Below are 16,067 nucleotides of genomic sequence, written 5' to 3'. Positions count from 1 at the left end.
CTTCCCAAAGCGCTAGTATTACAGAAGTGAGCCACCATGCCTGGCTCCAAATCTTGGTCTTTTCTGCCTAGATTCTTGTGTTAGTTATTCATCTTCAGTTCCTTGACTTTCAGTATTGTCTAAATGATTGAGACTGCCACATCTGAATGTCTAGCCCTGATCTCTCCTCTAAACCTTAGATTCAAAACTTCACTGCCAACTCACCATGCCTCTTCAACTTGCCTTGCCCTAAACCACACGTCTGAGGCCACACGTGTTCAGTCCTGTCCCTCATCTTTTCCATCCCCAAATCAGTCACCATCCACCCACCGGGTTGCCAAACCCTCAAAATCTGTAAACCATTCTACCCTTTCTCCCATCCCCCATTCAAAACCAACAAAAACCTCCAGATCTACCTTCAAAATACATTCCCAAGACATCCACTTTGCTCCATCTTCACCCACCATCACCTGGCTCAAGTCACCATCATCTCTTGCCTGGACAACAGCAGTAACTCATCCCCCTGCTTCTACTCTTGCCTCCTCCGGTTCTTTTTTTTTTTTTTTGGAGACAGAGTCTCGCTCTGTTGCGCAGGCTGGAGTGCAGTGGCACAATCATAGCTCCCTGCAGCCTCAAACTCCTGGGTTCAAATGATCTGCCCAAAATATGATCACTCTCCTGCTTAAAACCCTCTGAGGCCAGGCGCGGTGGCTCACACCTGTAATCCCAGTGCTTTGGGAGGCCAAGGCAGGCAGATCACCTGAGGTCAGGAGCTGGAGGCCAGCCTGACCAACGTGGTAAAACCCTGTCTCTACTAAAAATACAAAAATTAGGTGGGCGTGGTGGCACATGCCTGTAATCCCAGCTACTAGGGAGGCTGAAGCAGGAGAATTTCTTGAACCCGGGAGGCAGAGGTTGCAGTGAGCTGAGATCGCACCACTGCACTTCAGCCTGAGCAACAGAGGGAGACTACATCTACAAAAAAAAAAAAAAAAAAATCTAAAATGAAACTTGTGGTGAATTGGTCTGATCTGACCTCTTTTTACTTCTCCTACACCGTACACATGCAACCACTCTCTGCTTTGCTCACTGCCTTCCTGCCACACTGCAATATGCCAAGCCTTTCCTGCATTAGGCATTTGTTGTTCCCTCTGCCTAGAACTCTATTCCCCTTGATTTGTCCTCAGCTTAAATGTCACTTTCTCCAAGGCAAGTAACAAAAAACCGAACTAAAAGTAGTTTGACCATTAAAGGGATTCATTTTCTTATATAGCCAGAGTCCTAAATTAGGGTATTTCTGGAACTTGTACAATAAGTGGCTCAGCAATGTTAGGAAGGATCAAGTTCCTTTGTATCTGGCTGACTTGCCAATTTCAGCCTGAGGACTAGGTTTCCTCTCAATCCTCTCTCCATATACCAACATCTAGAGGTAGAAACATCCTGTGTCTTTTGTGGTTTTGTTTGTTTGTTTGTTTGATTTTTTTGTTTGAGACAGGGTCTCCCTCTGTCACCCAGGCTGGAGTGCAGTGGGCTGATCATAGCTCACTATAACAAACTCCTGGGCTCAAGTGATCCTCCCACCTTAGCCTCCTGAGTAGCTAGGAATACAGGTGCATGCCACCATGCCCAGCTAATTTTTTTTAAATTTTGTGTAGAGTGTCGCTATGTTGCCAGGGCTGGCCTCAAAAGATCCTCCTGCCTCCGCCTCTGAAACTGCTGGGATTAGAGGCATGAACAACCATAGCCAGCCCCTGTAATTTCTTTAAAGAACTAAGAAGAATGTTTCCCAGAAATCCAACAGAGTTCCTCCAACTTGGCTGGGCAGTGGCTCATACCTGTAATACCAGCACTTTGGGAGGCCGAGGCAGGGAGATCACGAGGTCAGGAGATCGAGACCATCCTGGCCAACATGGTTAAACCCTGTCTCTACTAAAATACAAAAAATTAGCTGGGCGTGGTGGCACACGCCTGTAGTCCTGGATACTCAGGAGGCTGAGGCAAGGGAATCGCTTGAACCCAGGAGGTGGAGGTTGCAGTGAGCAGAGATTGCGCCACTGCACTCCAGCCTGGCGACAGAGTGAGATTCTGTCTAAAAAAAAAAAAAAAAAAAAAAAAAAAGACTTCCAACTTATTATCCATAACATGCTCATTCATAAACGAATCAATGGCCAGGGCAATGGGAACACTATGACCAGTCAGGCAGAACAATCAAGTGGAGAAGCGTGGACCCCAGAACAAAATCAAGATTCTGTAAGTGGCCGGGCGCGGTGGCTCACGCCTGTAATCCCAGCAATTTGGGAGGCAGAAGGGGGAGGATCACTTGAGGTCAGGAGTTCAAGACCAGCCTGGCCAACATGGTGAAACCCCATCCCTACTAAAAATACAAAAATTAGCTGGGTGTGGTGGTGTGCACCTGTAATCCCAGCTATTTGGGAGGCTGAGGCAGGAGAATCACGTGAACCCAGGAGACGGAGGTTGCAGTGAGCAGAGATCATACCACAGCACTCCAGCCTGGGCGACAGAGTGAGACTCCTAAAAAAAAAAAAAAAAAAAATTCTGCAAGAATAGAAGAGGAGCCAGGCATGGTGATGCTCACCTGTAGTCTTAACTACACAAGTGAGCTGTGATTGTGCCACTGCACTCTAGCCTGGGCAATAGAACCAGACCCTGTCTCCTCCTCAAAAAAGAAAAGAAAAAAGAAAAAGAGAATGGAGAAGAGGAAAAAGAGCAATTAAGTAGGTAACCTACAGTGCTTACTATATATCTTCCTGGACCATGCAATCTAAACATGCCCCCAATCACTTTTCATAGTATATATGTATGTATTTATTGAAACAGGGTCTCACTCTGTCGCCCAGGCTGCAGTGCAGTGGCGTAATCATGTCTCACTGCAGGCTTGACCTCCCTAAGCTCAGGTGATCCTCCCACCTCAGCCTCCCAAGTAGCTGGGACCACAGGTGTGCACCACCATGCCCAGATTTTGTTTTGTTTTGTTTTGTTTTGTTTTTGAGACAGGGTCTTGCTCTGTCACCCAGGCTAGAGTACAGTAGCACAATCTCGCCTCACTGCAACCTCCATCTCTCGGGTTCAAGTGATTCTCATGCCTCAGCCTCCTGAGCAGCTGGGACTACAGGCGTGCACCACCACACCCAGCTAAGTTTGTATTTTTAATAGAGAAAGGGTTTCACCATGTTGCCCAGGCTGGTCTCAAACTCCTGACTTCAAGTGATCTGCCCACCTCCGCCTCCCAAAGTGCTAGGATTACAAGCGTGAGCCACTACGCCCAGCCTTTCATAGTATTTAAAATAACAGTTACATTAATTTTTTTCATAATATTTATCGCCATTTCAGGCAATACATCATAGGGTCTAATAACAGACTGTGAAGCCAAACTGCCTGGATTTGACGCCAGCTCTACCACTTTACTAGCTGTTAAGTTATTTAACCTCTCAGTTTCCTTATCTTTTTTTTTTTTTTTTTTTTTTTTTTTTTTTTTTTGAGACGGAGTCTCGCTCTTTCGCCCAGGCTGAAGCACAGTGGCGCGATCTCGGCTCACTGCAAGCTCCGCCTCCCAGGTTCACACCATTCTCCTGCCTCAGCCTCCTGAGTAGCTGGGACTACAGGTGCCCGCCACCACACCCAGCTAATTTTTTGTATTTTTAGTACAGACGGGGTTTCACCGTGTTAGCCAGGATGGTCTCGATCTCCTGACCTCGTGATCCGCCCGCCTCGGCCTCCCAAAGTGCTGGCATTACAGGCGTGAGCCACAGCACCTGGCCTCAGTTTCCTTATCTTTAAAATGGGGATGACAACAATATTACCTACCATATAGGGTTTTTGTGAGGATTAAATTAGTTGCTATGAGGATTAAATATGTAAAATGCTTAAAACAGCCACCCCAGTTCCAGTTCATTCCTGAGGTCCCACTGTATTCTGGAGACACTCTTGTATCCTTACAATAATTTCCTTGTGGCCGGTGGGGGTGGCTCGTGCCTGTAATCCCAGCACTTCGGGAGGCCAAGGCAGGAGGATTGCTAGAGCCCAATCCAGCAATCCTGGTTCAAGACCAGCCTAGGCAACATGGTGAAACCCTGTCTCTATAAAAAATTTAAAAAATAAAAATAATAGATTTCTTTTTCTTGCTAAAACCAGTTTAAACTTGTTTCTGTTGCATGTATCCAATCTTAACTGCTGGATAATATCATTTGTATAAATATACTTCCATGTAGCCATTCTTCCGTTGATAGTCATTTTATTTTCAATTTTTTTCACTCTTAGAAACAAAACTGTAATGAACTTCTTGCATGTGTCTCTCTGCACATATTCATTAATTTCTCTAGGGCATATACCTAGAATTGCAATTGTCACAGCCTTGGGATTTTAATTTCCAAAATCTGACTCTGCCTCTTCCTGCGCTTTCTTACGCTTTCACTTCCAGCAAGCTGGAAGCCTCTTTAAACGTGGAAATCAGAGATAGTAGCCCTAATAAGGGTACAATAATAAATCATTCTTTGCAAGACTACACCTGTTCTAGGGTTTCATAAAGATCTCTGCTCCTCCCATGGCCAGTAACTCAGTGGTTCTGATTTGAAAGCAGCAACCCTGTGACTCGCCACCTCGCGTATTCCCTGGTGTGAGTGGAGCCTGGAGTTCTCGTGTGTGGGGTGGAGGAGCCGTGCTGGGGACCCATGAGGCTGGAGAGGCCGGCACAGGCCAGACCATAAGGGGCCACGTGTTTCAGGGCAATGTACGTTGCGCTGGGGCCTACTGCCTCCCTTAGGACAGGGATGGGGCGACCTCCATCGTTTCAACCACAGGACATAGCGATAGCGGGGAGCTGAAGTTCTACTGCCGTCTGATCTTACTCCGCTCTTCCCCTTCAATCCCATCCAAATAGTGTGGGGGTTGGCCTCGAGGGTTCTCAACGTCCTTAAGCCCTGAGAGATTTAACACCTATGCATAGGGCCTTTCATTTATAGGGTTTTCCACCTGACGGGCCCTCTTCCGCTGCCGTTTCGCTTTGGCGCCCTCTGGCGCCCATAAACGAAGTGACGCGCCTGCGCTTCCCCCGCCCTCTGCCCTTCGTCTCTTCCCCAGGTCGAATTGGTACCTCTACCTTAGACACAGGGCCTAGCGGAAGAATTCCAGGGCCTAAGACTAGAAACGCGCGCTTGAAGCTCCCTCAGATTGGTCCAGTGAGGGAAGGGGAGGGCTGTAGCAAACTCCACAAAAGTCATTGGTCTCTTTCCTCAGGCTCCGCCCCGTGAGGCAATAGAGAACTCCCGTAATTGGTCGGAGCTCTGGAGGCGGGGCTTCGAGCGTGGCTCGTGGGTTTTCCGTGAAGTCGCGGCTGCAGCGGGTGGGCGGCATGTCTGTGGCCGGTGGGGAGATTCGTGGGGACACGGGGGGAGAGGACACTGCTGCTCCCGGCCGGTTCAGCTTCAGCCCGGAGCCCACGCTCGAGGACATGTAAGCAGGCCTGGCCCAGCTCGGGGTGGGGAAGTCGCCCCTTTCTCCCGCGTTTTGGGGAGGGTTCCTCCACGTGGTCGGGAAGCGGGCTGGCAGCGGGGCTCGGGTCCTGGCTCTGTGGGCTGTCCCTGGGTGAGCCTTCTTACCTCATCTGCAAAATGGGCGCAGCGCTGCACACCTGAGGCAAAGGAAATTGGGTGGTGCCTCCGAGTGGTAACTAGGAACGCCCTTCAGCCTAGCCCTGGGAAGATACCGGCACCAGATACCGCCTCTGCTCTCCAGGCGCCGGGGGTACGAGAGGGGCAAACGAAGTGCTGAGAGGTGGGAGATGTTATTTCTTGCTGGAGGAGGTCAAGAAAGGCTTCTTAGAGGAAGGGTCTGTGGAACTACCTTCTGTAAGAGAAATTGCATTTTGATGTGCGGCGATTCCAGGTGGAGGAAACTGCAGAAGTAGCAGCAGGAGATGGAATAATGAAGAGGGTTTTGTTAGTTTTGGCGAGATGTTAAGGGCAGTTCAGGGGCACGCCCATTTTATAGATGAGGGAACCAAGTTCCGGAAAGAGGAAATGACCTGCACAATACCATCCAATGAATTAGTTGCAGAATCTCCTGGTCCCAGGCCCCCATTACATACTACGGGGGTAGCTGCCTCTGGCCCCTGCATCACCCTCTAACCCGGAGACTTGGACTTACACTCCTTTGTCCTATTTCAGCCGCCGCCTCCATGCTGAGTTTGCTGCAGAACGAGACTGGGAACAGTTCCATCAGCCTCGGAATCTCCTCCTGGCCTTGGTTGGGGAAGTGGGGGAGCTGGCAGAACTCTTGTGAGTAGATGGAAAGCTTCCTGGTAGAGTCTGAGTTGTGGGGGAGGGGAGGGGAGCATTTATTTGGTCTTCAAACATTCATGGGTTCAGTTTCCCCTCCTGATTGCTAGGCTCTTTGCTGTTGGGATGCAGAGAGGACTCACGGGTCCCTGCCCTCTAGGGGCACTCAGCCTCCTGGAAGAGAGAGGTGTGAGGTGTGAAAGCATCAGGACAGGTCCCATCTAGGAAGAAGCAGTGGCAACAACCCTTTTCCCTTTTTTTGTTTTTTGTTTTTTTGGCTTTTTTTTTTTGAGACTGGGGCCCAGGCTGGAGTGCAGTGGCTCAATTTCGGCTCACTGCAACATCCGCCTCCTGGGTTTAAGCAGTTCTGTCTCAGCCCCCCGAGTAGCTGGGACTACAGGTGCCCCCCACCACGCCTGGCTAATTTTTGTATTTTTAGTGGAGACGGGGTTTCACCATATTGGTCAGGCTAGTCTCGAATTCCTGACCTCAGGTGATCCACCCGCCTTGGCCTCCCAAAGTGCTGGGATTACAGGGGTGAGCCACCACGCCTGGCCCAACAACCCTTTTCCTCTGCCTCTGGGGCTGAAAGGAAGGTATTCTGTAGAGGACCTGCCTGTGGCATTCCAGACATGGGAACTACATCTGCAGGGGCAGTGAGGCAAGAAAGGGCAAGTTCAATTCAGGGAGAATCTGACGCTCCTTCATTGTAAGCATCTCAGGAAAAATCAGGGATTTGGGATCTGTTTTCTCTGATGTGTCCCAAGTGCCCAGCGCATAGTAGGCGCTCAATAGGCACGCGTTGGATGAGTGATAGGGCTGTGGAGGAGAGGGGTGGGAGTTGAACCCACAAAGATATGATTAGGGCTAGAGTATGATGGAGAGTTTGGACAGAAGACCTGACCAGATATGAGTGTTGGAAAGATCACTGTGTCTACAGGGTGGATTGGATGGATCACTGAGAGAATGGGGCAGGGGACACCAGAGAGTTGGCTGGCGTAGACCAGGCAAGAGGCGATGAGCCCTAGACCAGGACAGTCATTTTTTTAAGAGAAAGGGTCTCACTCTGTTGCTGAGGCTGGAGTGTACTGGTGTGATCATAGCTCACTGAAGCCTCAGGAGCTCAAACGATCCTCCCACCTCAGCCTTCGGAGTAGCTGGGTCTACAGGCGTGCGCCACCACCAAGCCTGGCTAATTTATTTTTACTTTTTGTAGAGATGGGATCTCTCGCTGTTGTTGCCCAGGCTGGTCTCAAACTCCTGGTCTCAAGTGATTCACTTGCCTCACCATCCCGCAGCACTGGGGTTACAGGTTGAACCACTGCACATGGCCTCATGACAGATTTATGAACATCACCTATGTGCTAGGTCTTCTAGAATTGAGATATGGCCTGGAACAAGGCAGAAAGGTTTCCACCTTCACAGTGGAAGGAGATTGACAGTAAATCAGTAATCTCATATTAGAAGATCTGGAATTATGACAAGTTCTATGAGGAAAAGAACACAAGGTGATGACCCAGTCTGGCCAACATGGTGAAACCCTGTCTCTACTAAAAATACAAAAATTAGCCAGGCATGGTGGCGGGCGCCTGCAATCCCAGCTACTCAGGAGGCTGAGGCACAAGAATCGCTTGAACCCAGGAGGCAGAGACTGCAGTTAGCCAAGATCACACCATGGCACTCCAGCCTGGGCGACAGAGCAAGACTCTGCCTTAAAAAAAAAAACAAAAAAGGGGCTGGGCGGGGTGGCTCACACCTGTAATCCCAGCACTTTGGGAGGCTGAGACGGGCAGATCATGAGGTTAGGAGATCAAGACCATCCTGGCTAACACAGTGAAACCCCGTCTCTACTAAAAATACAAAAAAATTAGCCGGGCGTGGTGGCGGGCGCCTGTAGTACCAGCTACTCAGGAGGCTGAGGCAGGAGAATGGCGTGAACCCAGGAGGCGGAGCTTGCAGTGAGCCGAGATCGCGCCACTGCGCTCCAGCCTGGGCGACAGAGCAAGGCTCCGTCTCAAAAAAAAAAAAAAAAAAAACCCAACGAAAAAGGTCCAGGTGCGGTGGCTCACACCTGTAATCCCAGCACTTTGGGAGGCCGAGGCAGGCAGATCACCTGAGGTCAGGAGTTCAAGACCAGCCTGGCCAACATGGTGAAACCCTGTCTCTACTAAAAAATACAACCATTAGCTGGGCATGGTGGCACGCCCCTGTAGTCCCAGCTACTCGTGAGGCTGAGGCAGGAGAATTGCTTGAACCCTGGAGGCAGAGGTTGCAGTAAGCCAAGATTGTGCCACTGCATTCCAGCCAGGGCGACAGAGCAAGACTCCGTCTCAAAAAACAAAACAAAACAAAAAAGACCAGCCTGGCCAACAGGCTGAAACCCTGTCTCTACTAAAAATACAAAAATTAGCCGGGTGTGGTCACAGGCGCCTATAATCACAGCTACTCAGGCGGCTGAGGCAGGAGAATCGCTTGAATCCGGGAGGCAGAGCTGGCAGTGAGCCAAGATCACGCCATTGCACTCCAGCTTAGGCAACAGCGAGAATCTGTCTCAAAAAAAAAGAAAAAACCGGCCGGGTGCTGTGGCTTACACCTGTAATCCCAGCATTTTGGGAGACCAAGGCGGGCGGATCATGAGGTCAGGAGATCAAGACTATCCTGGCTGACACGGTGAAACCCCATCTCTACTAAAAATACAAAAAATTAGCTGGGTGTGGTGGCGGGCGCCTGTAGTCGCAGCTACTCAGGAGGCTGAGGCAGGAGAATGGCGTGAACCTGGGAGGCGGAGCTTGCAGTGAGCCAAGATAGTGCCACTGCACTCCAGCCTGGGCGACAGAGCAAGACTCTGTCAAAAACAAAAACAAACAAACAAAAAACCCACAAGGTGACGAGCCAGGAGGTGACATCTAGGCTGAGCCCTGAATAACAGGAAGGAGCTAGCCCTGGGCATGATGGGGGATGGGGAGGCATTCAAGGCAGAGGGAGCAGTGAATGCAAAAGGCCTGTGACAGTCTGGCCTGTGTGCAAGGCAGAACAAGCCAAAGTGGCCTTAGGCGGGGAGTGAGAGTGGGGGGCAGTGGCATTGGAAAAGGCAGGCGTCAGCCTATGCAGGACAGGAGGGCTTTGTCAAGAGTTTAGATTGTATTCCAAGCACAGTTTGTATTTTAGCAGAGAAGGGGAAAAATATAATTTGTGGGGTCTTGTTTTGTTTTGTTTTGTTTTGTTTTTGAGACGGAGTTCTGCTCCTGTTACGAAGGCTGGAGTGTGATGGCGTCATGGCGGGTCACTGCAACCTCCGCCTCCCGGGTTCAAGCGATTCTCCTGCCCTCCTGCCTCAGCCTCCCAAGTAGCTGAGATTACAGGCATGCGCCACTATGCCTAACTAATTCGTATTTTCTGTAGAGATGGGGTTTCACCTTGTTGGCCAGGCTGGTCTTGGACTCCTGACCTCAGGTGATCTACCCACTTCACCCTCCCAAAGTGCTGGGATTACAGGCATGAGCCACGGCACCCAGCCGATTTTTTTTGTTTCATTTTGTTTTGTTTTGTTGTTTTTTTGAGACGGAGTCTTGCTCTGTTTCCTAGGCTGGAATGCTGTGGTGCGATCTCGGCTCACTGCAACCTCTGCCTCCTGGGTTCAAGAATTTCTCTGCCTCAGCCTCCTGAGTACCTGGGATTATAGGTGCCCACCACCATGCCCAGCTAATTTTTTTGTATATTTAGTAGAGACGGGGTTTCACCATCTTGGCCAGGCTGGTCTTGAACTCCTGACCTCATGATCCACCCGCTTCAGCCTCCCCAAGTGCTGGGATTATAGGCGTGAGCCACTGCGCCAAGCCTGATTTGTGCTTTTAAAAGATGGTGTGGGCCGGGTGCGGTGGCTCATGCCTGTAATCCCAGCACTTTGAGAGGCCGAGGAGGGCGGATCACCTGAGGTCAGGAGTTCGAGACCAGCCTGGCCAATATGGCAAAACCCTGTCTCTACTAGAAAAACAAAATTAGCCGGGCATGGCGGCACATGCCTGTAATCCCAGCAACTCGGAAGACGGAGGCAGGAGAATCGCTTGAACCCGGGAGGCGGAGGTTGCAGTATCGCCCCATTGCACTCCACTCCAGCCTGGGCGACAGAGCGAGACTCTGTCTCAAAAAATAGAAAAGAAGGTCTGGGCAGGAGTAGAAGATGAGCTAGCCAGGAGATGAGTGGGGAGGCTTCTGCAGTGGTCCAGGTCCGAGGTTTGGTCTGTGGTGGTGATGGCTAGGGCTGGAGAGAATTAGAATTGGGCCTCAAAGCTTTGTCTCAACAAATGAAACATTCTTTTGGCCACTCCTTGGCCCAGGGAGAGACACAGACATCTTGGTATCATCTGTTGGGGTCTCTTCCCCACCTGACTCTTCCCAGGGCCCAGATTGGTTAGGTCGTCCTTGGAGGTGGGTGTTATTACTGCAAGGACTGGCAGAGCCCATTGCCCCAGGTTACATCTGAGTGTGTGTCTGTCTGTGTTCTGCCCCTAGTCAGTGGAAAACCGATGGGGAACCTGGCCCCCAAGGCTGGTCCCCCAGGGAACGGGCAGCCCTTCAAGAGGAGCTTAGTGACGTCCTCATCTACCTGGTGGCATTAGCAGCCCGCTGCCGTGTGGATCTGCCGCTAGCAGTGCTCTCCAAAATGGACATCAACCGGCGACGCTACCCAGCCCATCTGGCCCGCAGCTCTTCCCGCAAGTATACAGAATTGCCCCATGGGGCCATCTCTGAAGACCAGGCTGTGGGGCCTGCGGACATTCCCTGTGACTCCACAGGCCAGACCTCAACCTAGAAAGATGGCCACAGGACTTGCAACTCAGGGTGGTATCTGAAGAGCAGAGAGTGGCCTGGCCCTGGAGCCTTTTTCTAGTCTTTTCGGAATAGATCATGGGCCTGAGGCCTCCACTTCTTGAGGTCTGAGGCCCAGCAGCCTCTAGAAGGTAGCCTCCTGGTGTTTGTTCTCCCAGTAAAATGGTTTTGGGCAATAACTTCTAGATTATTCCTGGATGGCCAGGGAGGCTCTCTGTCTCAGCAGGTGATGACGGGGGTACCAGGGGTGCCTCTGAGACCCATTCTCGTGTTTCCCTGTTGTACCTTTTGCCTGCAGGGCAGAGAGATCTGGTTTCTAGCAAATTCCCAGTAGGATGTCATGTAAGTTCCTTCCCCCTCTTAGAGATTGAAGGCTGTAAGAGTCCAGATGGTGGAGCCAGGCTGTCTAGGTTCAAATGCCATCTTTGACACTTGCAAGCTAAATGACATTACTCAAATTAATCGTTCTGCACTTCAGCTTCCTTGTCTATCAAATAAAAAGAATAGTACCTGCCCAATAGGGTCGTGAGGTTTCAATGAGTTATGCGAATGCTCAGGGCGGGGCCTGGCACATAGTAAAGTACACTTGGTAAGTTTTGCAGTTACTGTTATTACCTGTTTTCCTTTTTTTTTTTTTTTTTTTTTTTTTTTGAGACAGAGTCCTGCTCTTGTAGGCCTGGCTGGAGTGCGGCGGTATGATCTCGGCTCTCTGCAACCTCTGCCTCCTGAGTTCAAGCGATTCTCATGCCTTAGCCTCCCAGTAGCAGGGATTACAGGTGCCCACCATCACGCCCAGCTTTTTTTTTTTAATTGTTTTGAGATGGAGTCTCACTCTTTCGCCCAGGCTGGAGTGCAGTGGTGCGATCTCGGCTCACTGCAAGCTCCACCTCCCGGGTTCACACCATTCTCCTGCCTCAGCCTCCCTAGTAGCTGGGACTACAGGTGCCCGCCACCACGCCCGGTTACTTTTTTGTATTTTTAGTAGAGATGGGGTTTCACCATGTTGGCCAGGCCGGTCTTGAACTTCTGACCTTAGGTGATCTGCCCACTTTGGCTTCCCAAAGTGCTGGGATTACAGGCCTGAGCCACCGTGCCCAGTCGTTTGCCTTTTTATTTTTATTTATTTATATATATTTTTTGAGACTGAGTCTCGCTCTGTCACCCAGGCTGGAGTGCAGTGGCGTGATCTCAGCTCACTGCAACCTCCGCCTCCCAGGTTCCAGCGATTCTCCTGCCTCAGCCTCCCAAGTAGCTGGGATTAAAGGTGCATGCAACCATATCCGGCCAATTTTTGTAATTTTAGTAGAGATGGGGTTTCACTATGTTGGCCAGGCTGGTCTCGAGCTCCTGACCTCGTGATACGCCCACCTCAGCCTCCCAAAGTGCTGGGATTACAGGCGTGAGTCCCCGCGCCTGGCCTTATTTACCTTTTTAACTCAACTATCAGGGGCCCAGAGCAGGAAATCAGGGTCAGGTCTCTGATGTGGGGCGAAATAGGGCGTCCTCCTTGGTAAAAGTAAAGGCTACCCACCCTGCCACACCAAGGCCAATTTATTGTTTTTCCTCTCCACCTAAAGATAGTGTTGAGGGCCGAGCGTGGTGGCTCACGCCTGTAATCCCAGCACTTTGGGAGGCTGAGGCAGGTGGATCCCCTGATGTCAGGAGTTCGAGACCAACCTGGCCAACATGGTGAAACCCTATCGCTACTAAAAATACAAAAATTAGCTGGGCGTGGTAGCGGGTGTCTGTAATCCCAGCTACTCCGGAGGCTGAGGCAGGGAGAATTGCTTGAACCCGGGAGTCAGAGGTTGCAGTGAGCTAAGATCATGCCACTGCACTCCAGCCTGGGTGACAGAGCGAGAATCCGTCTCAAAAAAAAAAAAAAGAAAGTGTTGAGTGTGTAAGATTTGCCTGTTGTGTGACTTTGGGCACATCACTTTTTTCTGAGATACCTCTGGCTGCCTCCGTCACAGGGTAGGCTAATGTAGGGGAAAGGACTTTTAAACTGCAGTTGACCCTTGAACAACACGGGTTTGAGCTGTGTAAGTCCACATTTGGTTGAACTTTTTTTAAACCAGACATGGTTCAATAATACAGTATTTGTGGGATGCAAAACCCATGTATGTGGAGGACCAGCTTTTCCCATATGTGGGTTCCGCAGGGCTGACTGGGGCTTGAGTATGCGTGGATTTGTGTACACGGTGGGGGTGGGGGTGTGTCCTGGAAACAGTCCCCCACGTACACCAGTGGACATCTGTGCTTTCAGAATCTTCAATGGTCAGCCGGGTGCAGTGGCTTACACCTGTAATCCCAGCACTTTGGGAGGCTGAGGCGGGCGGATCATGAAGTCAGGAGATCAAGATCATCCTGGCTAACACAATGAAACCCCGTCTCTGCTAAAAATACAAAAAATTAGCCGGGCGTGGTGACAGGCACCTGTAGTCCCAGCTACTTGGGAGGCTTAGGCAGAATGACGTGAACCCAGGAGGCGGAGCTTGCAGTGAGCCGAGATCGTGCCACTGCACTCCAGCCTGAGGGACAGAGCGAGACTCCGTCTCAAAAAAAAAAAAAAAAAAAGAATCTACAATGGTCACTGACTTGCTGCCTCTCTGAGGCAGTCTGCATCTCAGTAAAATGAGGCATTCTCCTTTCCTGGCCTCACTCTCTTATATTTCTTATCCATTGACTCCCATTCTTATTTCCCAGGTAAAACAGCGCATCAGATTATGTGCCCAAACCCGCCTTTCTTCTGGCTGTCCAGTGATAATGGGATCCGCATCCTTATGAAGCCCTGATTCCTTCCTCTCTTTAATTGGGTGTCTGCTTTCCCTTCTGTATGATCAGCTTCTCTGCATTAGCCCTTTCTTCCCGTGCAGAAAGCATATATGAATCCCTTCCCTGTTGCCAAAAGTGAAACCATCAAACCTCGAGCAGTATCTTCAAAGGGTTGGCTAAATTCCCCCAATCTGCTTCCCCACCGTCCCATTTACAACCTTGCCTCCTGGCTGGTTTTCACCCCCCTCCACTGAAACGACTCTCACCACTTTCCCCACCCTCATGACAAATGCAGCGGGCACCAGAGCAGCAGCTGATCCTCCACTCTCCCTGAAACACTTTCCTCTAGATTTCCCAGATAAGATGCTTACCTGGTTTTCTTCCTACCTCTGGCTATTTTTCCTTATTTTTAGTGGAGACGGGGTCTTACCATATTGCCCAAGTTGGTCTTGAACTCCTGGCCTCAAGTGATCCTCCTCCCTCAGCCTCCCAAAGTGCTGGGATTACCGGCGTGAGCCACTGCGCCTGGCCACTTTCAAGACTCTTCTTGAGTGCTTTCTTCTGGACATGGTGTCATGGACTCCAGACGAACTCCAGACCTGATATCTCTAAGCTATTATTGCCAATCCCCTCCCTCATGCTGACCTAACATTCAGCATGTCCAGACTGGGATGTAACAATTGCCCCACTTAACCTCCTGTGTTGCTCTTCATCCTGCACCCCCATCTCAGTGACACTGTCCTGCAGTCACCCAAGCTAAGAAATGAAGTCAGTCCCATCTCCTTTCCCTCAACCCCAGGTCCACTGCTATGAGTTCCAGCTCCCTACAGATGTCAGATCCATCCTTCCCCTCTAAGCCCTCAAGGCTTTGCTACCTTGGATACTTTAACCTCACTTCCAAAACCCTCTTGCTTTTTGTCCCCCCATTCCACCCCAGGGAACATTTGCAAGCTCTAATGACCCTGGAATGCAGCTTTAGGGGCTCTTTCCACACTTCCCGAACCCCAGCTTCACCTTCCAGACCCAACTTAAACATCACCTCTGAAAAGAGCCTATCTTCCTCCATCATAGCACCAGTTGACACTGGACTGCAAGTGCCTATTTACTTGTCTCTGCCATTCATTGGCTGTAGCAAAAATGGACAGAAAAGATTTACCTAGCCAGGCATGGTGGCTCATGCCTGATCTCAGCACTTCGGGAGGCAGAGGTGGAAGGATTGCTTGAGGCCAGGATATGGAGACCAGCCTGGGCACCATAGCGAGACCCTGTCTCTACAAAATAAATAAATTTATTTTTATTTTTTATTACTATTTTTTTTGAGACAGAGTCTCACTCTTGTCACCCAGGCTGGAGTGCAATGGTGTGATCTCAGCTTACTGCAACCTCCACCTCCCATGTTCAAGCAATTCTCCTGCCTCAGCCTCCCAAGTAGCTGGGATTACAGGCGTCTGCCACCACGCCCAGCTGATGTTTTTGTTTTTTGTTTTTTTGAGATGGAGTCTCACTCTGTCTCAGCCTTCTGAGTAGCTGGGATTACAGGCTAATTAATTTTTGTATTTTTAGTAGAGATAGGGTTTCACCATGTTGGCCAGGCTGGTCTCGAACTCCTGACCTCAGGTGATCCACCTGCCTCAGCCTCCCAAACTGCTGGGATTACAGGCGTAAGCCACCTTACCCGGCCCAAAATAAATTTAAAACAACACATGGGTTTGGATTTATGATGGGCTGGATTCCCTAGGCCTCTCATAGTACCCCATGCCAGAGCAAACTGTAGCCCCAACCATTGCCTGGCCTCTATGCCTGTAGGCTGCTGGCACTGAAGTGGGTTGCACAGTAGAAAACAAGAGAAAATAATTTTTTATAACTTTGGAATTTTAAATTTTTATTTATTTTTGAGACAGCCTCACTCTGTCGCCCAGCCTGGAGTGCAGTGCCACAATAGTAGCTCACTGTAGCCTCGACCTCCTGTGCTCAAGTGATCCTCCCACCTCAGCCTCCTCATTTGCTGTGACTACAAGTGTGCCTCACCATGCCCAGCCTTTTTTCTTCTTTTTTTAATAGATGGGGGTCTCACTTTGTTCTCCAGGCTGATCTCAAACTCTTGACTTCAAGAGATCCTCCTGCCTCCGCCTCCCAAAGTGCTGGAGATTACAGGCATGAGCTGCTAGGTCCAATCGCTTTGAGATTTTT

At 50.2% G+C, this 16,067-nt stretch overlaps 1 protein-coding gene and 1 non-coding gene across 2 annotated transcripts; both read left to right on the top strand.

Moving 5' to 3' along the window:
- Positions 1-4,980: 4,980 nt before the first annotated feature.
- On the top strand, positions 4,981-11,616 carry DCTPP1 (dCTP pyrophosphatase 1). Its single transcript, XM_003807469.7, has 3 exons — positions 4,981-5,448; positions 6,162-6,272; positions 10,785-11,616. The coding sequence occupies exons 1-3, from the start codon at positions 5,348-5,350 to the stop codon at positions 11,083-11,085; spliced, it is 513 nt and encodes a 170-aa protein (XP_003807517.1). The 5' UTR covers positions 4,981-5,347; the 3' UTR covers positions 11,086-11,616.
- Positions 11,617-15,578: 3,962 nt separating this feature from the next.
- On the top strand, positions 15,579-15,713 carry LOC112437459 (small nucleolar RNA SNORA42/SNORA80 family). Its single transcript, XR_003026065.4, has one exon. It is a non-coding gene; the product is annotated as a small nucleolar RNA SNORA42/SNORA80 family (small nucleolar RNA).
- Positions 15,714-16,067: the final 354 nt, after the last annotated feature.

The sequence above is a fragment of the Pan paniscus genome, chromosome 18, assembly GCF_029289425.2.
Source record: "Pan paniscus chromosome 18, NHGRI_mPanPan1-v2.0_pri, whole genome shotgun sequence".
Classification (NCBI taxonomy): Eukaryota; Metazoa; Chordata; class Mammalia; order Primates; family Hominidae; genus Pan; species Pan paniscus.
This window is presented reverse-complemented; position numbering and strand designations above follow the sequence as displayed.

What these genes read in the sequence shown, in the direction of transcription:
- DCTPP1 (XM_003807469.7), top strand. Translation starts at nt 5,348, where the DNA reads ATGTCTGTGGCCGGTGGGGAGATTCGTGGGGACACGGGGGGAGAGGAC. An exon ending in GAGCCCACGCTCGAGGACAT is followed by an intron (nt 5,449 to 6,161) that starts GTAAGCAGGCCT and finishes GTCCTATTTCAG; the next exon opens with CCGCCGCCTCCATGCTGAGT. An exon ending in GGGGAGCTGGCAGAACTCTT is followed by an intron (nt 6,273 to 10,784) that starts GTGAGTAGATGG and finishes TTCTGCCCCTAG; the next exon opens with TCAGTGGAAAACCGATGGGG.